This window comes from Sceloporus occidentalis, unplaced genomic scaffold, assembly GCF_023333645.1.
Source record: "Sceloporus occidentalis isolate IW3139 unplaced genomic scaffold, rSceOcc1.0.p SCAF_4, whole genome shotgun sequence".
Classification (NCBI taxonomy): domain Eukaryota; kingdom Metazoa; phylum Chordata; class Lepidosauria; order Squamata; family Phrynosomatidae; genus Sceloporus; species Sceloporus occidentalis.
The window spans coordinates 3,987,436-4,014,278 of record NW_028316984.1 but is presented as its reverse complement, the minus strand read 5'-3'; the positions used below and the strand labels follow the sequence as shown (position 1 = coordinate 4,014,278).

General features: G+C 42.3%; 1 protein-coding gene across 1 annotated transcript in view; it reads right to left on the bottom strand.

Moving 5' to 3' along the window:
* LOC149313439 (chloride intracellular channel protein 5-like) overlaps nt 1–18,641 on the bottom strand; it is a 53,512-nt gene extending 34,871 nt beyond the window's left edge. Inside the window, exons 1-3 of the mRNA XM_089523206.1 lie at nt 18,555–18,641; nt 3,870–3,979; nt 1,003–1,128 (exon numbers count right to left, since the gene is read on the bottom strand). Of these exons, the coding sequence (XP_089379332.1) occupies nt 1,003–1,128; nt 3,870–3,979; nt 18,555–18,617 (299 nt within the window). The 5' untranslated portion in view covers nt 18,618–18,641. The remainder of the gene's footprint in view (nt 1–1,002; nt 1,129–3,869; nt 3,980–18,554) is intronic.
* Between the last annotated feature and the right edge of the window lie 8,202 nt (nt 18,642–26,843).

The following is a 26,843-nucleotide window of genomic DNA, read 5'->3' as shown; positions in this document are numbered from 1 at the left end:
TTATTTTGTTCATTACAAGTGCTATTTACAATGTACAATCACTTTCTATATATCAACCAGTGATATTAAAACTTTGACTTATCTCAGCCTCATGAGCCTACCACAAAGAGCTAAGAATATTTTAAAATGACAGTGATTGTTTTGGGGGGGTTTTTTTTGGTTTGTTTTTGTTTTTTGTTTGCTGTTAATGGCATCAGAGGTTAATGTGGCAAGGAACCAAGGAACAGAAACTTTAATCAGAACGAGCAAGATATTTTCAAAAGATGTGAATGAGTTTGGCAGTATTCTGCTTCTCTCCATTATAAATGGTAGCCACGGGCCTTCATTCCCTATGGAGACTAACAAATGTAGTTATAATCACATTAGTATAGTAGTATAAAGAAGTGAGAATAGAGAGGAGTTCCATGATATGTACTCTAAAAGAGACATGAGATGAAAAGTAACATGAAGAGCTGGAATGCAACAGATCAGTACCTGATGCTAAAAAGTTCGCTGTCATTCTTTGAAACATTCCTGCTGTTTTGTACGGACTGAAGATTAAAGTCTCAAAAGATTTGTCAAGTTGCAACGTCTGCCTTTAGTAGTGATCACTGCCAATGAATACAACTTCATTATCTGTGATACATGACGGGAATTATGTTCTAGTTCCTGGCACGCCACAGTATGCAAGGCTCACTTTGGTAGAACACATTGGGCAGGGCCATGTGTTTACATGTGCCAGGGTTTGATCTATAGTGTTAGATACTTTAGTTAAGAAGTTCTGTTTCGGGGGGGGGGGGTAGAAACTGACTAGATGACACAATTTGATAGTATGTCAAGTGGTTCATGCACATGGGTTGAAATTCTTAAGCTGGAGGTTTACAAAAACAGGAGGCCACAAAGCCAGGGCTTCTGGTCACTATGTAATCATAATACAAAATAGGTATTAGAATATCATTTTTCCCTTGTATACATTTTGCTTAGTGTATCATAATCTTATGAAAATCTTTTAACAATTATTACTTTGGAGGTGAAAGGGTTTCTTCCAAAAATTCCTCAATTTTGTTGACATCTGTCTTCACGTCTCCATTAAAAGTTAGGAATGGTGGATGGGCTCCAGGAGCTAAATTATGTAAATCAGCTGGCTTTCTGTAGAAAAATAAGAAAAATGCATAGTACCACTACTCATATAAGTCATTATTGGACGTACACCATTTTCTAATACTTAGGCCTGATACAGACAGGCCAAAATATAGCTGCTTCGAGTCACTTTGGAGGTATGGTGTTTCAATGATACATGCGTCCTAAGAATCCAGAAGCCGCACCAAAGCCACGCTCCAGTCCTAAGGACTGGAGTGCAGCTTTGGTGCAGCTTCCAGACTCTTAGGCATGGGTCGGCAACCTACGGCCCGCGAGCACGGTAGGACCGGCCCCTGGCCGACCCTGCCGCCGATTGCCGCCGCCGGAGCGCTCCTTCCCCCCGCCCCCTGGGATGGCCTCTGGCCTCCCAGGGGGCGGGGGCAAGCGCTGGGGCCGCTGGAGCGCTCCGTTTCCCCGCCCCCTGGGATGGCCTCTGGCCTCCCAGGGGGCAGGGGCAAGCGCTGGGGCCGCCGGAGCGCTCCTTCCTCCCACCCCTTGGGATGGCCTCTGGCCTCCCAGGGGGCGGGGGCAAGCGCTGGGGCCGCCAGAGCGCTCCTTCCCCCCGCCCCTTGGGATGGCCTCTGGCCTCCCAGGGGGCGGGGGCAAGCGCTGGGGAAGAAGGAGGAATGGAGGAGGAGGAGGGAGGAAGGGAAGAGGAAGGATGAAGAAGAGGAGGAAGAAGGAGGAAGGAAGGAAGGAGCAAGAGGAGGAGGAAGGGAGGGAGGATGAAGAAGAGGAGGAAGAAGGAGGAAGGAAGGAGGGAAGGAGCAAGAGAAGGAGGGAGGGAGGATGAAGAAGAAGAGGAAGAAGGAGGAAGGAAGGAAGGAAGGAAGGAAGGAAGGAAGGAAGGAGCAAGAGGAGGAGGGAGGGAGGGAGGATGAAGAAGAGGAGGAAGGAGGAGGAAGGAAGGAGAGAAGGAGCAAGAGGAGGAGGGAAGGAGGGAGGGAGGATGAAGAAGAGGAGGAAGAAGGAGGAAGGAAGGAAGGAAGGAGCAGGAGGAGGAGGAGGGAGGGAGGGAGGGAGGATGAAGAAGAGGAGGAAGAAGGAGGAAGGAAGGAGAGAAGGAGCAAGAGGAGGAGGGAGGGAGGGAGGGAGGATGAAGAAGAGGAGGAAGAAGGAGGAAGGAAGGAGAGAAGGAGCAAGAGGAGGAGGGAGGGAGGGAGGGAGGGAGGGAGGGAGGATGAAGAAGAGGAGGAAGAAGGAGGAAGGAAGGAAGGAGCAGGAGGAGGAGGGAGGGAGGGAGGGAGGGAGGGAGGAGGAAGATGAAGACATGCAGTCTTTCTGAAGGTGAGACAGTGTGACTTTCCAAAGTGCATTTCTGTGTATTTTCAGTGCTTTCAATGCTGAAAGGTGTGCTTTTACAAGGAGAGTGGTAGTGATGGTGATATGTCAGTTTGTGGGACATGCACTCTTTCTGAAGGTGAGACAGTGTGACTTTCCAAAGTGCATTTCTATGTATTTTCAGTGCTTTCAATGCTGAAAGGTGTGCTTTTACAAGGAGAGTGGTAGTGATGGTGATATGTCAGTTTGTGGGACATGCAGTCTTTCTGAAGGTGAGACAGTGTGACTTTCCAAAGTGCATTTCTGTGTATTTTCAGTGCTTTCAATGCTGAAAGGTGTGCTTTTACAAGGAGAGTGGTAGTGATGGTGATATGTCAGTTTGTGGGACATGCACTCTTTCTGAAGGTGAGACAGTGTGACTTTCCAAAGTGCATTTCTGTGTATTTTCAGTGCTTTCAATGCTAAAAGGTCTGCTTTAACAGTGAGAGTGGTTTCGGCCTTCCCCTTCGGCTGAAAGGGCCCCTTGGAGCCCTTTCGGCTGAAAGAAGTGGCGAAGGAGGAGAGGGCAGGCACACGCCTCCTCCTCCCCGCGGGGCTTTGGCAGCCCTGAGGTGTCTTTCGGAGGACACCTCAGGCCTGGCAAAGCCCCGAGGACAGGAGCTGGGGCCGCGCGCCTGTTGCTCCTGCCTCTCACGGGCCCTTACTGCTTCTCTGAGAGGCAGCTGGGGTCCACGGAAGGGCAGGAGGAGCAGGCGCGCGCCTGTCACCCCCTCTCCCAATCCCCCCCCTTCTAGCTGTCTCTCAGACAGCGGGAGGTTGGGAAAGGAAGCAGAGAAAGCGCTGCCCCCAGAGGGTGGAAGCTCCGCCCCTGGCACGCAGCCCCACCCCCAGAGGGTGGAAGCTCCACCCCCGGCACGCAGCCCCGCCCCCGGAGGGTGGAAGCTCCCCCCCCCCTTTCGGCCCCCCAGTTGTCTCAGGGACAGCAACCCGGCCCCCGGCTCAAAAAGGTTGCCTACCCCTGCTCTTAGGACTCATGCATCATTGAAACACCATACCTCCAAAGTGACCTGAAGCAGCATTATTTTAGCCTGTCTGTATAGAGCCTTAGAAAGTCAGTACTTCACTCTTTTCATTGCATGTATATTTTTGCTGTATTGTGTTAATGAGACCAGTCTGGCTGTATCCACACTGTAGAATAATCCACTTTGACACCACTTTAACTGTAATGGCTCATTGCTATGGAATCCTGAAAATTGTAGTTTGGTGGGGCACCAGTTCCCATAATTCCATAGCATTGAACCATGGCAGTTAAAGTTGTGTCAAACCCAAGAAACCCACAAAAAACTATGGATTATTTCTGCAGAGCAGATGCAGCCCCTGATAAGTAAACTCAGATTTTCCTGTCAATATATGAAAAACAAGATTAGAGCCATGGTATCTTATCAAATAATTAAATCAAGAACCTTTACCTTTTCAGGTCAACTGTAGTAACATTAAATACAACTCCTTTAAGCCAAAGTATCATGAAAAGACGTTGTGAGAAAGGACAGTTCCCAATGCTTTCTCCATCTACACCAGCCTAAAGGAAAGAAGAAAGTGGTGTGAGACTTATCCAACTTGGCTCAAGAAAACAACTGAGTGCCATTTAACACTGAATATCAATCTAACAAGTTCTCTTAGTTTTTGTTTAAATCTATCAAATCTCTTCTTTCCAACTCCCATTATAACAGAGATAATACTACAATACACTTCCAGCTAGTAAGTTTCAAACTGAATATTTCAGCACAACGGCCCTTATCACACATTGATATTTGGAGCTCAGATCAGGGGTGACTGTGGGTCAAACAATGCGAATTGACATTCAAAGTGCTACCGCCCAGTCAGCCTGACATGAATATCAGGAAAAAATTTTGAGGAGATCATTAAAAAGAGAGTCTGTAAACACTTAGAAAGAAATGCCATAATCACTAAAAGTCAACATGGATTTCTCAAAAACAAGTTGTGCCAGATTAATCTTAATTTTTTTTTTAAGAGCCACAATCTTGGTACATGAAGGCAATGCTGTGGATGTAGCATATCTTGATTTCAGTGACCCGGCAGCGGATTTCAGTAAGGCTAGTAAAATGTGGGCTAGACTATGCAACTGTTAGGTATATTTATAATTGATTGACCAGCTGAATGCAAAGGGTGCTCACCAATGGCTCTTCCTCATCCTGGAGAGAAGTGACCTGTGAGGATGTCAGTGTTCAACATCTTTTTCAGTGACTTGGATAAAAGAATAGAGGGCATGCTTAAGAAATTTCCAGATGACATCCAAATTAAGAGGGTTGCTAATACTGCAGAGAACAGGATCAAAATTCAAAGTGACCTTAATAGATTTGAAAGCTAGGCCAAAACTAACAAAATGAATTGCAACTGGGAGAAATGTAAGTTATTACACCTAGGCAGAAAAATGAAATGCACAGATGTAGGATGGGGGACACCTGGCTTAACAACAGTACATGTGAAAGGAATCTAGGAGTCCTAGTAAACCACAAATTGAACATGAGTCAACAGTGTGATGCAGCAGCTAAAAAGCCAGTGGGATTCTAGTCTTTATCAATAGAATAAAGTATCCAGATTGAAGGAAGTAATGGCACCACTCTATTCTGCTTTGCCAACATGGTGTAGTGCTTTGATTGTTGGACTGTGACTCTGGAGACCAGGGTTCAAATCCCAGCTTGGCCCTGTGAATTTACCTTGGCCATGTAAACATACTCTCTCAGCCTCAGAGGATAGCAATGGCAAACTCCCTCTGGGGAAAAAAAATTGCCAAGAAAACTCTGTGATAGAGTTGCCTTAGTGACACCATAAGTCAGAAATGACTTGAAGGCACAAAACAACAATTATGCTTTGGTCAGGCCTCACTTGGAGTACTGTGTGCAGTTCTGAGCACACAAAAAGTGATGTTAACAAGTTGCAGTGCATGCAGAGGAGGGCAACTAAAATGGCAAAAACTCTTGAAACCATGCCCTAGGAGGAGCGACCTAGGGAGCTGGGTATATTTAGCCTTGAAACTAAAAGGTTAAGAGGTAATATGATATCCTTGTTTAAATATTTCAAAGTATGTCATACTGAAGATGGAACAAGTTTGTTTTCTGCAGTTCTAGAGAAAAGGATCTGGAACAATTGATTCAAATTACAGAAAAAGAGATTCTATCTCAACATTAGGAAGAACTTCTTGACAGTAAGAGCTGTCTGACCGTAGAATACGCTGCTTTGGAGTGTGGTGGAGTTTAACTTGTGGCCTTCTTTGGAAGTTTTTAAACAGATGCTAGGTGACCATCTGTCAGGGGGTTTTTGATTGTGTATTCCTGCATGGGCCAGTTCTGTTCTGCCTCTGATAAATAGGCACACAGTCTTAGTTTAGCCTCTTGGTCTTTTTGGAACAAAATTGCCACAACATTCTCATCCAAGATGACAACTTGAACAAAAGGTTCCATGGAATTGGGATGTTTCAAACAGGGCTCAATGTTAAACAATTCGATATAACTGTGTTAGTCTGTAGAATCAGTATACAGAGAGCTCTTGTAGCACCTTTGAGACTAACTGAAAGAAAGGCGTTGGCAGCATGAGCTTTCATAGACTTCAGCCTACTTCCTCAGATGCATTTGGTGGAGTGAAAAGCTTGGAATAGATCTATATATGCCATTAGTGTGTGAGAATGTCAATTCAAATTCAAAATCCTTTGTGTATGAAAAAGAAGGGGCAAGTCCAATTTTAATGATGGCCAATGGTTGTTGATAAACAAAGGCAGAGGATACTAGCCTGTACATGAGAACACTAGATAAGTGTGTGAAACAGAGAGTGATGTGGTGAAGAGGTCCAGGGTTCCCCCATGAGGATAGGAGTTAGAAGCCAGGGACACTATAAAAAGAATATAAACAGACATTTACTGTAGTAAAAAAGAAAGAGAAGAAACCCTGGATGACAGATAAAATGCTACAAGCTGTAAAAGAAAAAAATAAACCAAAAGAGAGACAGGAACAAACTCAGAACCATGAATGCTGCATTTCAACGACTGGTACAAAAGATATAGACAAATACTGCAATGATTAATGCAGAGAGATAGAGGGCAACAAAAAAAGGGAAAATGAGAGACCTATTCCACAAGATCCAAGAAATCAAAGGGAAATTCAATCCAGGACTGTGATATACTATGACTATAAAAACAACATAATTCAAGACCAGGAGAGAATAAAAAGATGCTGGATGCACAGAAGAGCTATATAAATGAGATAACAAAATGAAGGACACATGGATTGAAGAGGTGGAAGCTACAATAAGAGAAATGGGAAAAAATAAATCACCAGGAACAGATGATATACCAATTGAAGATAATGATACCTTTGCAGTGCACACAAACTTTGTTTCATGCACAAAATTATTTAAAATATTGTATAAAATTACCTCCAGGCTATGTGTATAAGGTGTGTATGAAACATAATACAGTTATCTCAAATGTTCTTAAAATCCCAAATCCCAAACAGTTCTGGTCCCAAGCATTTCAGATAAAGGAGACTCAAACATTATCCCCTGGTCTGGGGGCAGAATTGGCTCAAATTCCATCAAACCACAATGAATTTACAGTGCACTTGCACCATACATGGGTGCGCCACACGTGGCTTTCCGCTTACGCTGAAGCCAAGTCACAGGAAAAACAATGGCGCAAGCACCACACCACACTGCATGCACACACACCATTGTTTTCAATGGTGTTTGAGCATACATGGTTTTCTCTCACATGGGGGGGGTGGGGGTCTGGAACGGATCCCCCATGTGGGGGAAGAGCCCACTGTATTTATTTATTTATTTCATTTTTCTGCCACTTTCTCCCAGAAAGGGACCCAAAGCGACTCACAAGATAAAACATTTTAAAAACTTTACAATAAGAATTTAAAAACAATTAAAATTATTTCAGTAAAAGACTGAAGAAATTAGTTTCCTAAATGCAGCCAGTTCAGCACACACATGTTAATTGCCATGCCGTAAAAAAAAGTGTAGTTGGCAGAGAGTGTGGTGCTGAGAGTGGTTTGGACTGAAATAATGTGGGGGGAGCATTGGAGGGAGGAAACTTGGCTATCCCCAGAGAGTATGCAGACTCCCTATTCCAACAGTATGCTAATCCAAGCTATATTCATTTTTTAAAGTAGCTACTCTAAGAAACTAAGATCCAAAACACACTGCAGAAATAATCCAGTTTGATACCACTTTACCTGCCATGTCTCAGTACTACTATAGTCTTTTATGGCTCCAGCGCTCTCTGACAGAGAAGGCTAAATGTCTCACAAAACTACAATTCCTAGAATTCCCAGCATTGAGCCAGGGCATTTAAAGTAGGGTCAAATTATTTCTGCAGTGTGGATGCAGCCTAAGAAGGAAAAGTTGCTTATTTACATACTAAATTTGCCTTTGTGAAAAGTAATAAACAAGCATTGTTGTCTGATGGTAAAAAGTGCACAGGTAATGAAAGCCATATCTCTCTTTGTAAAGTGATCTATATACGTCTGGAATGTATGTGTCTGAAATCTCTAGACCTGGGACAAGGATTTGGTTATGTGTATATCCTAGGACAGGCTGAGGAACCGCAGCCAAATTTCCATACCTTTAAGCACAATATTGGGCTAACAAAAATTAATGGCAGACAGGTGCTGAAAGTCATCCCTGAAAATGTAATGCGAGATGATCATGAATTATTTATTGAAATTCCACAAGATAACTAGTACTATTGGAAACCTGGTGAATCAGAAACTGTTACAAATATTAAGAGCACCTCATTTATGATAAAACAAAGATTTAATCTAGCACCATAGTCCTGTACATTTCCTCAGAATTAAGCTCTGGTGATTTCACTGGGATTTACAGTACTTCTAAGTAGCTATCCAATATCCTGCCTCAGAACAGATGAAATAACACATAGGCACAGGTCCCGTTATCCTGCAGCTACTGCACCACAAACCTCCAAGTGAAAATACGCATCAGTAAGCCCTGCTCCAATCTTATCACTGCTCATTAGAGGTGCCAGAGAAATCCAGAGAGAATCCTTTTGTCATTGGATCTTCAGTGTCTCAACAAACTGAACAGAATCTGTGGCCAGACTGATAGAATCTCCAGTTGTCAAAATGTACACAGAAATTTACATAAATGCTTCTGCAAAAGGTTATGGTACTTTTGACATCCTCCATGCCTTCTGTCAGTCTCAGATCCATCACTGTTCTACTTCTGAATTAACTACTAATCCCCCTGTGTTCTCTGCTCCCTCCCCTTCACACTTTCTCTCTCTTATGAGTTTATCACACAGGACGAATCCCATGCAGAAACTAAATTTAATCGGTTTTTCAGATGACATTCGGAGTTAACACAAAAAGAAAGCTGAAAAAGCCTGCCTTTGTGGGATGTTTTTCAGACAATGTTTGTGTGAAAGAGAAATGATTTGAAAATAACCTGAACGCAAAGTTGTCAAATCCAGCTCCTTTTTACTTTTGCTAAATTCTGAAAGTACAAAGGAGCTCTCCATTTTCACACCTACGCATCTGACAAACAACACCCAGATTTTAAAATCCCGTTTCTGAATGGGATTTTACCATTTTGCCTCCATGTGATAAACTCCTTAGGTCGAAAACACACTGCAGAAATAATCCAGTTTGACATTGCTTTAATGCTAGGGAATCCTAGGAATTATAGTTTATTGTGGCACCAGAGCTCTCTGACAGGGAGGGCTAAATGCCTCACAAAACTACAGTTCCCAGAATTCATAGAATCATAGAATCATAGAGTTGGAAGAGACCACACGGGCCATCCAGTCCAACCCCCTGCCATGCAGGAAATCCAAATCAAAGCATCCCCGACAGATGGCCATCTAGCCTCTGCTTAAAGACCTCCAAGGAAGGAGACTCTAGCATTGAGCCAGGGCAATTAAAGTGGTCTCAAACTGGATTATTTCTGCAGTGTGTTTTGGACTTTAGTGTCTGTTCTTTATTGTCTCAAATGCTGATCAGCCATGCTTCTGTTTCCCTTTCAATGTGCTCCTCTAATCAAGTACCACCAGATGGGCACATTACTGACAAATGCTTAGTTGCTGATGTTCCCATAACCCTGCAATCTTTTTTGTAAAATCTGGTTTCAGCTCTGAATATATCTCACTTTTCTAACCTGAACACCACTGCATTCATGTTTACTACAGAGGGAATTTTCAATAGCAGTCTGTTGCCTAAACTATTCTTCCTCCCCACAGAAGACAAAGAAGGATAAACAGACAGCAGGGATATTAGTTCTGTATAGGCCTGGGACAGAAAGTCCCGAAGCGCCATGCTGCCGCTGATACTAGGGTTAGAGACCATGCACCAACCGCACAGCCCCTAACCCTAGCACGGCATGGCGGCGGCCTAATGGTGGCATCCTGTCCACATGGGTGCCGGCATCTTGACATAAGCGATGTGCAGCATATAGACGTTGCTGCGTGTCGCTCACATCACAAGTGCACCCAGCGACCCAAAAAGAACCCAGTTTTTCCTGGTTCTTTTTGGGGTGGAGGGACGCTGGGCAGTTTGGCTGCTGCTGTGTCCCTCCAGAGGGAAACAGACCGCCACCAAGCCATCCTTTTGGGGCGGTCTGTCCTGGGCCTATAATTAGGTTTCCAGGCCCATGTCTAGGGAGTTTATTGCCTGTAATTTTCACGCCGACCAGGCAATGGACAGGATTGGGCTGGAACAGGTTAAAACCGATTTTACTGCATGCAGAATTGCGGCTGCGCTGCCACCCAACCATTACTCATCCTCCAACAGTGCTCTGGTGGCCGATTTTGATACTATGTGAGTGTGAAAATTACATGCAATAAACTCCTAGGCAAAACTGATTTTAGTATGTTATTTAATTTTCTGTGTGAAAACAAAGGTTTCGTGGCTGGTGTCCATAGTTTTCTGTGGGTTTTCTGGGCTATGCGGCTGTGTTCTGGAAGTTTCTTCCTGATGTTTTGTCAGCATCTGTGGCAGGCATCTTCAGAGAATGCTGGCATGGGAGTGAGTGGGTTATATATACTGTGTGACCCTTGGCTGAGAGGAAGTTATTTACATGTTGTTCTGTTGTTAAATGGCAAGGCCTCAGGGTGCCTATTTAATTAATGATCCATTGTCTGCTGGGAGATCTCCCTCACCCTGAGTGATTTTCATTTGCATTTGCTGGGTCTTGATTTTGGTGTTATTCAGGACTGAAAGCTAAACTTTGGCGGGTTACAGACCTCCCTCAAGTGGCCATTCTACCGCCGCCGCCATTCGCTGCAGAGGAAAGCCCCAGCGGCCAGACCGCGAGGCTTCCCGGCGCAGTGAAAAAGGAGCACCGAAATGGCACTCATTTTCAAAACGCGGAAGTGGCACCGCGAGGGGCGAAGCGTGACCTCATGGCGTCACTTCCGCCGTGACACGTCTGGACGCTATACGTCCAAGACGTCAAAATGGAGGCGCCCATGTGGATGGGCGCCGCCATTTACGACATGCTACACGCGTATTGGGGCCAGGGCCAGTTAGGAAGGGGCAACTCTTCCCAACCCTAGCACACCCCTTCCTAACCCTAGCACGCACGGAACGCGTTGTAAGTGGTGGTTTGTAACCCGCCCTAGTTTACTTTAAGGGTTTCTTCCTTCCTGTTGCGGTTGTCCAGGTGTTTATAGAGTTCAGTGGCTTCCCTGTGTATTCTGACCTGATAGTTGTTGGCATGGTCCAGAAATTCAGTGTTTTCAAATAGCATTCTGTGCCCAGGATGGTTTATAATGTGTTCTGCTACTGCTGATTTTTTCTGGCTGACTTAGTATGTAGAGTTTCTCATGTTCCTTGATTCATGTTTGAACACTGCATTTGGTGGTCTCTATGTAAACTTGTCCGCAGCTGAACGGGTATGTGGTAAACTCCTGCAGCCCTGAGAAGGTCTCTCCTGTCCTTTGCTGAGTGCAGCATTTGCTGGATTTTCTTGGTCGGCCTGTAAATCATTTGGAGGTTGTGTTTCCTCATCAGTTTCCCTATTCTGTCTGTGACTCCTTTGATGTATGGTAAAAATACCTTCTCTTTGGGTGGCTGTTTGTCTTCATTCCTATGATTTTTTTTCTGGGTCTGGCAGACCTTCAGATGTCTGAGCTGGAGTAACCATTAGCCTGTTGAGCCCAGCTTAGGTGCTAATGTACCTCAGCTGATATTGATTTCAAGTCAAAGCACAACTGAAAACCGGACAGAAATACAGGGAAGGATAAAGGGTTGACAATGTAATGATCATGAGATGATGCTCAGAATAGAATACAAAGATTAATATAAATACTGACATGCCTTTTCAAGGGCACCTACCAACTGTGAGAACTTTCTACAACGTAATTCTTTGCTATCAGTTTTCAAATGGCTGGCCGCTATTAACTAAAAAACCCAGCAAACTCAGCTTGAATAAACTGTAACAATGCCTTATTGCAACAGTTACAGAAAATACATTTCCTCTTTGGATATTCATCCACATCTGTCTAAAGTAATCTGCCTATTCAGCAGCTAAAGAGAAAACAGTAGTACCACATGCCTGTTCACCATCACAAAGGGAACAGGAATCGAGAAAACACGGGCAACAACAGCAGTCAAAGGCTGACCTCAAGCAATTCCAACTACATACATGTAAAGTGTACAATACACAGGTGAAGTCAGAAAGAAATCTCCTCCACCAAAAAGATAAGCATAAATTCTGCACACACAGAAAAATCCTTATTGACTGCATTATGGACCACAATAGGCATAGTGAGAATTTATTACTTGCTCTTAAGAACAATTAAAGCTGGAACACCCACACAGACCTTTCAAAGTGATTTAATGCTTAACTCCCTTCCAAATGATTTGCAACAATACAGCACCCCAGGAAATATGCTACACTAGACCTTTTCTTTTGCTCAGCATTTTCAAAACTTCTCAGACATTAAAAAAAATACATCCAATCATAAACAAAATGTCTTTCCTCCTTAAAAGATCTCAGCACTTCAGTATTGATTTTGGAGAGAGGAGAAATTAAGAGGAAGTCATAAAGTTCTAATATTCATTTCATATAAAATTCATTGTTGAGGGATTCATTTAAAAATTGAATAAAACCAATTTGAAATATATTTGGGAAGTACACAACAATGTTATAAGGGGATTCTAATTTCAAGTGATTGTAATTATTAATATGAACACTGAAAAAAACAAAAAATACAGTAGCAAACAGAGAAAATAAGTAAATTGGGGACATTGATAAATTCATTTCAGAATCAAGATTTTAAATTTTGTTCTGAATTATTAACAAACAAGCTACATAAATTAAATGGGAGATGGTATAGACCTAACATGTTTGTAAGTGGTCATAAAATGCATTTAAATATTGAAGGAGTAATAAATATGATTTAGAAATTGGTCCTTTTATATTTATAAAAAGTTCCAATTTAGGTTTTGAAAAGTCATTGGTAAGGTTGAACAGCCATGTCTTTGGAACATTGGGGAATCTGGTATGGAGTAGGTTGGTAACAGTTAATTGTGTTCATTGTAACAAGATATAAAAAGATATAGGAATGATAGTTAATGGTAATAGTTGCAGTTACATAGGGGTACTAGTTACAGGTGTCTCCTTTTCCTTTGCTTAGAGAGTCTGTGAACATCTAGAAGGTAATTCCATAATCACAAAAAGTCAACATGGGTTTCAGAGAAACAAATCATGCCAGACAAATCTAATCTCTTTTTTTGATAAAATTACCATCTTGGTAGATGAAGGGAATGCTGTGGATATAATATATCTTGATTTCAGTAAGGCCTTTGACAAGGTTTCCCATGACATTCTTGCAAACAAGCTTGTAAAATGTGGGCTAGACGACGTAACTGTTACATGGATTTGTAATTGGTTGACCAGCTGAACCCAAAGGGTGCTCAACAATGGCTCCTTTTCATCCTGGAGAGAAGTGACCAGTGGGGTCCCACAGGGCTCTGTCCTGGGCCCAGTGCTATTCAACATCTTCATCAATGACTTGGAGGAAAGAATTGGGGGCATACTTATCAAATTTGCAGATGACTCCAAATTAGGAGGAATAGCTAATACTTCAGAGGACAGGATCAAAATTCAAAATGACCTAAATAGACTAGAAAGCTGGGCCAAAGCTAACAAAATGAAATTCAATACGGAGAAATGTAAGGTACTGCACTTAGGGTGGAAAAATGAAATGCATAGATATAGGATGGGAGACACCTGGCTGAATGAAACTACGTGTAAAAGGGATCTAGGAGTCCAAGTAGACCACAAGTTGAACATGAGTCAACAGTGTGATGTGGCAGCTAACAAGACCAATACAGCAAGTAACAGAATGTGTCTTTTTATAGATGACACTGTAACAACTTTCATTTGACCCAAAACGTTGGGGGGGGGGGTGTTTGTTTGTTTTTGTTTTTTAGATTTTCTTTCAAATAACCACTACAATCTGTTAAAATTCAAGGTTGTAAGATACATAGAAATAAACATGATGGATGAATTTTAATATGCAGTAATCCGAAGTAGGGTAAATTATTCCAAGATATTCTATAATATTCAATTATTATACGATAGTAATGATTCCACATAGGGTGGAAAAATGAAATGCACAGATATAGGATGGGGGACACCTGGCTGAATGAAACTACGTGTAAAAGGGATCTAGGAGTCCAACTAGTTTCACATCTAGACGTAATGAACAACAATGGCCCAGTACAGATGGGCCAAAAGCAGCATGGCGGTGCTGATTCTAGGGTTCGGGGGTGAGCAGCAACCGCATGCTCCTGAAACCTAGTATGTATGGGTTCTGCTATTTTGGTGTGCGTGCGTTTAGACAGTGCATGTACCAATGATAGCCTCTGGCTGCCCCTTTCTCCTAATCTGTACTGATCCAATGATTGGTTGTTACCATCTTGTTGTATTTTTTTTTTTAATTTGAGGCATAAATTTCTCAACTTATAGTCGAGTACATACGGTAGATAACCCCTGAAGTATATTTTGGGGATATAAGATCAAATGATTACTATTACATTTACAGCTCTGGAACAACTTCTACCATTTCTGTAGCCACATAGAGCTCCCTATGACATTTACTGGAATTTTCCTTAATCCAGTTAGTAGAACTATGCAGATGGTAGGTATTAATGCAAACATCACACAGCTGCCACTGTGCAAGTGGTTGTTGTTGTGTTGTTGATGTTGGTGTTGTTGTGTGTCTTCAAGTCATTTCCAACTTATGGCAACCTCATCATGGGGTTTTCTTGGCAAGATTTCTTCAACTCTATTATTCTATTTGGCTTAGAAAAAAAAGCCAGTAAGGGGACACGTGACAATGTCAGGGGTGTAACTATGCTAAGATGAGGTGGCAAAGTGAGTTCACTGTGCCTCCAAATTAAATTTGTCTTTGGTTCCAAAATGTCTATCACACCAGTAGCTGAAAATGTCAAGTAAAGAATTTAGAAATATAATATAGGCAAACAAAGATACCCAGGGAGTGCTAAAAGAGCAAATATAAGTATTCTAGGTGTGAATAGTTTTCAATGCTAGAAACTTGGGAATTGATGGAAAATTTCATTTGAGGGGCATGATTCTTATTTATAGGGCCGATGTCTTCCTTACAATAAAATAAAATAAATCAACCAATCCCCAGTACTAAACCCTCAGACAGAGGTGTATAAAATGATGCATGGTGGGGAGAAAGCAGATAAGGAGAAGCTTTCCTCCCTCACTTCTATCATCCATAGGGATGCCATATCCCGCCTGCAGGTGGGGCAATCCCACTTTTGGCGGTCCTGGCTCGGTCACGGTCCAGTTTCCAGCCATAAGCGGGATTGCCCCACCCGCGGCCACCCACCTCCTCCTCCTCCGCCACCTCCTCTGCCCCCATGTGTGCCCTGTGTATGGCCGCGGCTGCTCATGCAGCTGGCCGGCCATTCACTTCTGCCTCCGCCTCCTCCTCCTCCACCTCTATAGCCCTGCACGCAAGCAGGGGCGAGTGGGTGCTGCCGCCGGCCGGGGCCAAGGCAAGCGCCCAGTGCGGTCACACAGAAGCGCGCGAGGCGGAGGCAGAAGAGGAGGTGGGTGGCTGCCTGCCTGCTGCCGGTGTTTTCACACGACGTTGTACTGAAGAGTAATTAAAGTGCCATTAACCCGTGAATAACCAGGCAATAAACAACAACAAATCATTCACAGGATTTTCCTGTGAATGACTTGTTGCTGTTTATTGCCTGGTTATTCCCTGGTTATTCCTGGGATAATGATCGATGTGTGTGAAAATCTTAATTGCAATTTAATAGTAATTGCACAATTTTCACAAGATAAACCCCATTTAAACTTTCAATTTTCCTCTGCATAGACATCACACACTCTCAGCCTCACAGGGAGGCAAAAGCAAACTCCTTTCTGAACAACTCTTACTAAGAAAACCACATGATAGGTTTCCCATGGGGTTTCTATAAATCAGAAATTACTTCAAGGAAAAAAACAGCAATTTGCATTGTTCATACATATGTGCAGGACACAACTTCCTCTGCTGAAGTGAGAGAGGATATTGGGAATCATTCCTCTCTTTCCCTTCCAAATATGGTACAAAATCTGTTCCCTTACTGTTTCCAGAGCCCTCATAAATTGTTTAGAAACAGGCATAAAGTTTTTGGGTTTTTTATCTGCCCTTATTTGCATTGTATTTCATTCCTAATGATTGTTGAAGAATTCACTATCTACAATCAAATAAGGCCTTGTGCTTCTGATGAGACTCTTGTTCAGAATTCCAACTTGAAATTTGCCACTGCAATTTGGCACATGACTGAAAGCTCCCCATCAAGTTTTGTAACATGATGTTACAATGAGCTCTGGCTGCCACATATAAATATTTTCAAGTTTCAAGTTATTAAATTCATTTTTATAAACAATAGAATTCGGGTTTATATCAGTGTATTTCTATGCAACTGACAGGGGTACTTCCAACATCCCTTTAAAAAAACAAAGTCTGCCCCTAAACACTCTCCTCTGATCTTGAAGTCTACACTTTGTGCATCTTAAGGGCCATCTCTTAATATTTCCAAATAAAATAAAATAATCTGGGTTTCAGTCTTTTTGTAATCATTGCTTTCATGTATTTTACAACAAAGGTAACATTATAAATGGCATCTCCTCATTCATATAACGCAGGAGTTGTCCCATTGCTGAACAGCTAGAAGTCAACCTGCTACTATTAAATGGCAGCAAATTTCAAAAATGTTTAAAATTCCTTTACTAGTCTACCTTATGTTCAAAACACAGCCCAGTCACTGAAACAGATGTCTGGGGGGATGAGAGGTACAGCTGAAAGGAAAAGAAGGAAAGATGCTCTGATGTGCTTTACAGAACTGCAGACCTCATGAAGGTACTGAGACTTCTTTCCCAAGAACAAGGTGCTGCGAGGCTGGAGATAGCTCAGAGCCATTCTAATTACAGAGAAGGATGAAGTAGAACTGATGTTGAAATATTTAATAGTATTCACTAAAAACATCTCTGAGAATGAGAACATTCAAACCATATCTGAGATGACACTTCTTGAAAGCATTCCTGCACTTTGAGCGTGGTATAATGACCATCTGACCATACCTGGAGAGGTGATGTTGGTGTTCCTTTTGCTGCTGCTCCTGCTGCTGTATTTGGGGACTAGAGTATTCAACTAGAACTGGGAAGACAGAGGTTCAGATCCCTACACTGCCATGAAGCGTACCTTGGGTTAGTTAATAGCCCCCAGCTTCAGAAGGTTATTGTAGGGATGAGAGTGGGGATGGGGATGGGAAGGAAGGCCATATAGGCTATCTTGATATCCTCAAAGCAAGGGCAGGATATACATGTAATGAATAGAAAGGTCCCAAAGCAGCACCATTTCGGTCCAATGCTGTGAGGAACAGCAAATGTCTTTCTGATTTAATCAACATGTGTTTGGACCTAATAATTACACATATACTTTGAAATTCTATTATACATTTCACACAGCTTCTCTATATTTTCAGTGAACAATGTTTGGTTCCCAATTCCATTTAATTTTGTTAGTTTGTTTTTAATTGTCTTTTACTGCATTGGAGAAAGGGAGGGGGAGAGGGAGCAGACTCTCTCTGTCCTGAGTGACACTCTGAGGGTGCCAAGAGCAGAGCTGACCAAAGGGTTCATCGGGCTCAAATGTTATGCTGCAGGCCATGCATCCCATACATGGAGAAAGAGGCAGTGACTCCAATGAGCAGAATAGCAGAGAAGGGGACAAGAGTCAATTGAACAGAGAAGGGGACAAGAGCCAATTGTTTAAGAGTAGGAGTATCCCCGGGCAAATTGCCCCAATCCCAACCCCCATGAAAAGCCTTATCTTAGGATATTCAATACCTATATCTGTAAGTTTTGATATTTCATCACTTAGTGACTACAACATCTCTGAAGATGCCAGCCGCAGATGCTGGCGAAACGTCAGGAATAAACTCTTCTAGAACATGGCCACATAGCCTGAAAAACCCACAAAAAAACTATGTGAGTACTTGGATGTGGTAATAAGCTGCTACAAATAGCTTTCAGTTTGCTGTTAGTTAACTCAGCTATCACTATTAAAGTCCACTGTAGTTGGCGTGTGCATGAATCAAGTTATCTCTAATACTACTGTTTTAAAAACTTCTGTGCTTTGTATTTGGTACACTGCTAAGATAAATTAGAGTTTGTATCACACTTTTCATAGTTTTCACATGCAGATGTGTGTGATGGTAAAGACTTCTAAGATGTGGTCCTTTGCTTTCATTTTTATCCTTATTGCACTGCTCTCTCTAGAGCACAACTCAGTGTGGAAAGCAAGGCATTTTCTGGCATGCCTGGCACTGGAGAGTTAGGGCATGTCCTCATTGTAAATAGTAAAGACTAGGGCAAATGATAGGAGAGAAAACAAGCTAGGGCAATTAGAAAAGAGAGAGTATGTTTCTAATATCAGCTGAGGAATAGAAGGACAGAACTGAAATATAAGAGGGTAACCAAGCTGTTAAAAGTCAGTATTGCCAGGCAGCAGGAGCATTTAGTGTATTAAACAAAAGTCCCGCTAACTAGAGAGAGTGAAGATACTTCAGTGTTTCACCTACCTTTACAAACAGCTCGATTTCTGGGTCTTTTCCTCCTCCATTAGCAGGAGATGAGTCTGTCATTTTTGACCTTCACAAGCAAGGAGCTGTTCTCCTTACACCACAAAGCAATAGAAGGTTCCAGTTCAATTGCTATGTATGCTTCTATAAAGAGAGCTTACAATGCTTTCCTTCCCTCTTACAAACCATCACTTTGCTGTTTTTAAAAACTTCTTTTAGCACAGAAAACACATTCAAAGTGTGCTTTTTTTTAAGAAAAAAGGAAGTGAAGAGGAAAAGAGAAAGTATTACCGTTCGTGACGGTTCATACAAGCAACAAGTGCAATGCTGTGTTGTGTTTCAGAGTGCTCATCTGTCAGAGCTCTGGCTCACTCTGCCAGCCCAAAATAGCCCAGTGCAAGTGAGGAAGGTGGAGTTAACTCACAGGGGAGGGGATAACTATTGGTACCTCAGTTCTTTCCTGTATCATTCACTTCTGCATCCTTCCATTCAGAGCTTTTGCATAACACAGTGAAATTCTGAGAAACATTTTCTTTGTTAAAAAATATAATAAGGTGAACTAAAGAATGACTTAGGTTCTTGCAAATGGTCAACATTTTACAGGTTTGTAGAGTAGAAAAGATAATAGCTTTGCTCTTTACCTGCCAAATTATAGGAACTACACACATGCATACATACACAACAGCAGCAGCATCTTTTTGCAAAGTAATATACACTACTTGCCAATGACAATGTAGGGACTGGCGGATAGATCTTCTATACTGCAATGCATTAACCACATCTGGGGAAACTATAGCCAATAGTATTCTGTTTTTATAACTTCTTCCTGTATATCAGGGGGCAAGGAAAGTACAACCCATGGCTCCACGTTCCCTGCTCCTGTAAAGCCTATCTTAGGTGCTTTACAGACTGCCCAAAAGGGAGGTCTGCTGGCGCCCGTGTTTGCTGTGCGAAGGAGCCACAGTGGACAAACCGCTCGGCTCCTCCGTGCAGCAAAAAGAAGCCGCAAAAAGCGGCTTCTTCTTGCGGCACAGTTATGACGCCACAAGGTGCCAATGGCACTCTTGTGGCATCATAACCGCGCCGTGGCATGCAGATGCTAAGCGTCAACCATGTCAAAATGGCGGCACCCATGTGTATAGGGCGCCGCCATTTTGTACGTACTAGGTACATTCTAGGGTTAGGGCATCTGGAAAGGACCCATAGCTAGGCCTGGGGCAGAAAGTAGGGCTCGGTAGGGCAGAGCGTTCACACGCTCCTGAGTCCTACTGTGCGCCACAGGCGCCATCTTGGCACATCGCTGTTTGGGGGGCCCTTTGGCTGGGGGCTCTGGGGCAGTGCCCAGGCCTAGCTACAGGCCTGTTCCAGGTCACCTCTCTTGCCCACACACACTTTTGTCTTGTCTCAAATCAGTTTGTTAATCCATAATGAGTCCATGGCCATCTTTAATCAATACTTCAGGACTTTGACAGCCTCCTTAAAATGTGATGAAAAGGAAAGGCATAATATTATCCACTCTGAATGACCTCCCTTGGTGATCTTATGTCGATATTGAATATCATAATCACTAGATTTTGGGGGACACTGCATATGAGGCCTGGTCATTTCCACTTTTTTTCCCTACTTCAAATGCCCTCACTTACTGTGTAGGAAGCAAATTCTCTCTGTATTCCCTTGTCCTGGACTGTTTCAGCACCAAGTTGTTCTTATACGTTGTCCTGTCAGTTTTGATTTATGGCGACTATAAGTGAGAGGTCTCCAAGAGCCCAAGTCAATAGTCCTGCTCAGGTGCTGCAGACTCAGGGCTGTGGCTTCCTTGATTGAGTCAATCTACTTGTAGTCTTTCTGTTTTCCTACTTCTTCCCACTTTAACAAGCATTTTGTCTTTTCCAATTCATTATGTCGTCTCATGATATGTCCAAAATATAACAGCTTCAGTTTAATTCAGTGTTAGAATCTAGTGAAAATTCAGGCTTGATTTGCTCCTGGATCCATTCATTTTTCATTTTGTTGATCCATGGCATCTTCCAGCACTACATTTCAGATAATTTTTTTCCACCCTGTCAGCTTTTTTCAGTGTCCAGCTTTCATAACCATGCATAGAAATCAGAAATACTGTGGCACAGATGATTCTTACTTTACACTTGAAGATTTTATATAGTTATGTTATAGCTGACTTTATAAGTCTTCTTTTGATTTCTTGACTAAAGTTTCCATTTTGATTAATGGCTGAGCCAGTTATAAAAATAACTATTCTGATATCTTCATTACCCCCTTTAAAGTTATGTAAATCATATGTTTTCATTATCTTTTGTATTCTTAATATTCAGTTGTACCATAAAAGCCCTAAATCAGGCACAGGATTCATGAAGAATGTCTGGACCTGATTCAGAGTTTTGACCCTGCATCATGTAAAGCAGGACACAGCAGGGGGAACTCAAGGTAAAACACCCATGCAGACAAGGCCTTTGTTTGTAAACAATAAGGATAGTACATGTTACAGAAATGTATGAATGTGTCAAATAAAACCATTCTAAATCAAACTGCATCAATATCCAAATCAAATCAAATCCAAATGATATTGCAGGCTGCTGAACTGAAAGGCATTTCAGTGCTTCACTGGTATTGTTTCTAACAAAAATTCATACTAACAGAAGTGCATAGGCCAAGATGCATGTGGGGGACTGTGAAATGTTCAAATAACAAGTTTATTTTTGCAAGCAAATTTTAATTTAACAGTAGTGCTGACTTGGAAGATTTTTCAAAATGCTAGCAGTTATCCTGTCAAGTTCCTCCCTCAGTTGGATAACCTGTGCAACAACAAAGTGTATCCCTGTAATATACAGTACTGAATATTTGAGATCTCAGGATAGCAAAAGACTTTCTTGGAAATGTTAAGTGACTTGAGAATGAAAGGGACAAGATTCTGGTTTTGGTTACATTAAAAGAATTATTCAAATGATCCATCTAAAATGAACATCATATAAGTGATCATTTAGCTGGTGATGTAGTTAAAAGAATGCAATTCATATTGCAACTGAGAACTTACTTAGAACTTGCTTTACTGCTGGAGTTTTAACAGCCCAACCCATAACATATTTATACCGATGTCATGTTTATTTTAGAGGGATTTTTGCAGTAAAACTTGCAAGGACTTTTAAGTCTTTGGTCCAGTTTTATTCACGGTGAGTTACATGAGTTGACTCCACATTACTGTTGTTTGATAGTGGTAGTGTGTAGGAGAAATTAGTTTGCACTAATAGATGTAGAAAAATAACTTGATATATGCAGCCATAGCTGTTTTTGTGCTCAGCAGTCTAGAACTGCAATAAAATGATAATGTACTTCAGAAGGAACTCAAAAACAGCTCTTTCAGAGTGACTCAGAGTTGCTGTGTAGGGAAGGAATGCAGAAGAACACAACAGACAACAAATTGGCAGAAAAAGGCCACAACTTTATTAAATATAACAGCAACAGGTAAGAAGTGTAAAGGGTTGGCCTGAAAGCATAAGGTCTGGATCTGTCATCCACCAACCCATGTTGGTCGATGAACCGAATTGCCTGGGCACGACCAGGCCTCAGGATGACAGAGGGGGAACCGGCATAAGACGCCCTAAGTCCTCGTGAACCGGTTATGCGCATGTGTGCATCTTCGCCCCTTGTCACCAGGGGACGCTGACTCGATGCCGCCCTCGCATTGGCGACATCACTATACCCTCAGCACCCCTGGGTCCCAGGGGACTCCCGATCTCGTGCTCCACAGCACAAGAAACCACGCCCAACAGATCCAAGACCTATGCTGCCGCCCCGGAAAGTTGTGACGTAAATTGACCAGCTCAGCAAGGGAGGGAGGGTGGGGGCCGGCAGTCAAAATGGCGCCAAGCGCCAGCCAGCACACCCCCATATAGTCCAGCTAACCAATCACAGGCCAGGAGACAAGAGGCAGCCCGCCTCCTGGCCAATGGGAGGGCCGCAGCTCCTGCAGCCCTCCAATCCTGGGCCGCTTCCTCTCCCAGGTGCTCCTGGGAGTTGGAGTCCAGCGCGACCGGAAGTGGCCAAACCCCTGGCGCACCACCCCGCACTTCCGCCCCCAGAGGACCCTGGGAAATGAAGTCCTTGGGCGGCCAGGTGCGCCGCCTCCAGCTCGTGCCGCCACTGCGCAGAGCCTCTGCGGTGCGAGCTAAATGGGGTGCCCTCCTTCCAGGCAGCAACCAGACCAGCCCAGTAAGCCAGGTGGTCCCATTTATCAGTGCACATCTGAAGGTGAAGATGATGCTGCACCTGCTGAAGGCTACTCAGATAATGTTTCCTCATAGCCATTGTCAAATAAGAAAAAGTTGAAGAATATAGCCTTTGGAGGTGCTTCCAGGTACACATGAAAGACATGGTCCCTGTAGTCTTTGGCCATGCAAAGGTCACAGGACTTAGAGGTGGAAGTTCAGCAACTGCACACTTACCAACCCCCAAAGAGAGTAATCTAACAATAAATTTGTCAGAGCTATTTTTGCCTAAAACTATTTTATTTGGTGGGGGAGGTGTCTGGAAAAGAAATCAGAGATGGCAGGTGGCTGAAATGTTTATATCTGTTAAAGTGTCAACGCCATTTTGTAGGTCTAATTCTATGTGAATTCTGCAACAAAATGTTACTGTGGGAGTCTAAAATGTTCTGATAGACTTAAATTCCAATTCCCTGGTCATGCTTCACTGTGTTTTTAACTAATGGTTTACAAAGCACCATAAGGCTTTCTGCTAGTCTTACTAAAATTATTTTGATTTATCTTAAAATATCCCAGATGTTTTGCTAGGTAGAAATTTTCTGATTTCATGGGGTAAATTCTGGTGATAATTCTCAGTTTTTATTAATGTTACCCTCCACTTATTACTATTATTAGTCTTACCCTCCACTTATTGGTATTCCCAATCTCCATTGATGCCTGATGCCCTTTGGGGCCATGCTCAAAGTGGCTATGAGGTTGCCCTGAGCAGGGTCTCAGAGAAAATTGCAAGGCAGACTAGGAAGGCTTTCGGGCCCAGGGTGGGGGGCTAGGGAAGTTCAAATATCTCATGAAGTTTGTAGTTACTTAATAAATTCAGTAATTCTTTTGGTTCTAGTTTTCTGAAATTGTACCAACAGTTAAACTTCTCTGGCAAATTTTTCATTTTTAAGGCCAGTAGGATAGTGGTGCTAATCTTTTTCACTTTTTTTTCCTAGATCACTTTCAGACATATCTTGGTTAAGCGCCAAGAAAATACTGAAGATATACATATTTGTTAACCTTTGTAAAATAATGCAATAGAAGGAGGCTGTGAGGTTTTCTGTTTTGTTTTGTTTTGAAGGAGGGAGCCACAGACCCCTCCTTGGCTCTCTGTGTTGACGTACTGACTGAACCTCCCTCTTATAGGTCCTGGCCCAAAGAATTATTGTAGAACAAAAAATGATGAAATATTAGTGAAGCATCTAATTATGAGTGTTAATTTTTCTTTGATGAAAGCAGCAATAATAAACTACTGGGAAACAAATATTAGTGCAATCTCTTCTTACTATAAAATAAACGGTGCTGTGCTTACAATATTCAGTTTATCATTCCAGAATTAATAGTTTAGAATTACACAGTATAAATTAATATTAGGGTCATCTCTTCAAGGCTTTAATAAGGAGAGTCATATAATTTTCCCTTTAGGGAGCATACAACTGAATATGATCGTGCCAATCCATTAATAAAACAGCAAGGGAGCTCTAGAAATTGAGTCATCACATTCTGTTCAGGAAATCTTCATTGTGCCTCATCTTTAAGGTGCGATCAGGTTTCATAGGCCTGAGTGAAGCAGCATATCACAGCAAAGATGAATCCTGAGAAGGTGAGTATGAGGCTAATAACACAGCTGAATAATAAGATTTAAAACAACAACAACAACCCATTAGCAGCATTAGACTCTAGAACTCTTACACCAGGTGTATTCAGACAGTGACTTTCAAGCTGAATGAAACTAATAGGCATCTCCTGGGCACTCCAAGAAAGGTGACTGACATGGATGTTAAATCCTGAGACACTACAACAGTTACTATCACAGAGACCATTTTATGGGCATTTAGAGGATATGATTAATAGCAAAATAAGGAATTCTGAAGGCAAATATTGGGTATAAAAACAGTTAGCTACTCAGTAAGACTGCATTCAACTTATTGGTTGAGCTGTATGTTACACAAAATGATACTTTACAACAGCTCTAAGCTTTTCTTGTGCTCTTCCTCTGAAGCTAGGGGTTGAACCAGAGCAGTGATTCTCACACAATATTGGGTGGTGGGGGTGGAGGGGTACCAATGTTTTTTTTTTCCTATCTGCCAATACTGGCATCATATTTGTGACCAGAGCCTACAATTCTTTCTTTCTTTCCTGGAAACTCACCACATACCATCACCAGTCTAGGGGCCATCAATTTTGAAAAGCACCGAACTAGAGGACCTCCTCCAAGGTACAGTACTTCCAATTTTATTATTCTGGTATCTGCTCAACACATTAATCATTCACCATAATATAAGGTTGTGGTAAAACTTCCCACCATCTTCCCACATAAGGATATATACAGTGTTGAAAATTTGCACTTAGCAAGTGGTTGCTTGTACTAATCTCATGTTGTGTTTAGGGCCGGTTGTCAATTTAAATTGCTCTTAGTGTGCAGTTCAGGTGAAGTCAGCTCACCTTGTGGATCATTTCATTTTACCCAATTACATTTCACCACAAATTGTCAAAGCAAACAAACTTCATTGGTGTGGCAAAGATTTCCCAGCTCATTTGGTGAGCCGTGTAATGTACATTAACATCTCATTGCAGCAACTACAGCGTGTAATGACTTCACTCAGCTTTACTTGGTAGTCCTTATATTTTATTTTATTTGTAGTGTTACACTGTATAATCTTCTAAATGTTAAGCAAAGGTGAGTCTAAAATATACACCAGATGCTGACTCTGAAAAACAGGACTCTTCTAAATCTATAAAGAACTTTATGGATTGCTAAGACTGATTCCCACGAACAATAGTAAAGGTAAACACAGATTCATCTTGTTACAACATGATCAATACAGGGCTCTATGAGCTGGCTTGTTTTAACAACTGGAATTAATTCAGGTTACACTGCTTCTTATCATAATCTAAATCAAGGTAGACAACTGGTAGCACTTCAGATGTTGGACTGAAACTCCTATGATCCTTCACTGCTTGCTGTGTTGGCTAGGCAGCCGCAAATATCTGAGCCACAGGTTGCCCACCCCAATTTAAGTCATTTAAGTCTTGAATAAATGTATTAATACTAATTTTAAGCATTGAAATGGCTGCTTTAAATTTCATCCATCCAAGAATCTTCTTGAAACCAAATAATACTGCACTGTCTAGGAGTTCCTAGGCTGTATTTATACACTGTGTAACTATTTCATTATTTATTTCTTGGTTGGTTGGTTTTCTGTGGAAAGAAAAATAATAGAAGTGGTGGGAAAATCTCAGAAGGTGATCAGTGGAAGACACTGTTGTCTGAACCACCCCACATAAAATGCCTGGTGGCATTTGCAGAACATGTAATATCTGGAAGCCCACTAATGTCCTGCATGTGCCAAGGCTCTCCATTCTCTACTATGAAGAGGGAAAGACTGAAGATTCTCCACGGGCAGCACAGGATGTGTTTCCATGGAAATCTCATCACAAATAAAAAAGAATATATTTTTCAAAAAAATAATAACCTCTAAATATATTTATTTAGAAAATAATTGCAAACAAATCCATTTAAACTCCTTTACAGCAGGGGCCTTTATTTAATTCCCGTTTTGCATGTCATTTACTGTTACAGCTTCCAGAGGGCAGCATTTTGCTACTGTAAATTCATAACTAGGGTAATTCAACACAACAGAGCCAGCTTGCTCAGCACAGGGGCAAGGGTGCTAGCCTAGTTCTTCCTACCAAGCTAATTTTTAAATACAGGAATGAATTGATCATTTCACAAATTGTAGTCTGAACCAGTACACCAATCTGCTATCTCAGTGAGAAGTAGGCCCATGCGCTATGAGTAATTTTAGAGCTCTGCAGGGCATATAAAAGCATGCATGGCTCAGTACAGGGACGTAGCCAGAATTTTGGGAAGGGGGGGGGGGGTCCAGACTAAGTGCCTCCATTATAATGGCGCTTGGGCGCGGCGGCACACACCATTCATTGTATCTAACAGAAGGGGTCGGACCCCGAGGACCCCCCCCCCCCCCGCTTGGTTACATCCCTGCTCAGTAGCAACAAGAAGGGGAAGAAC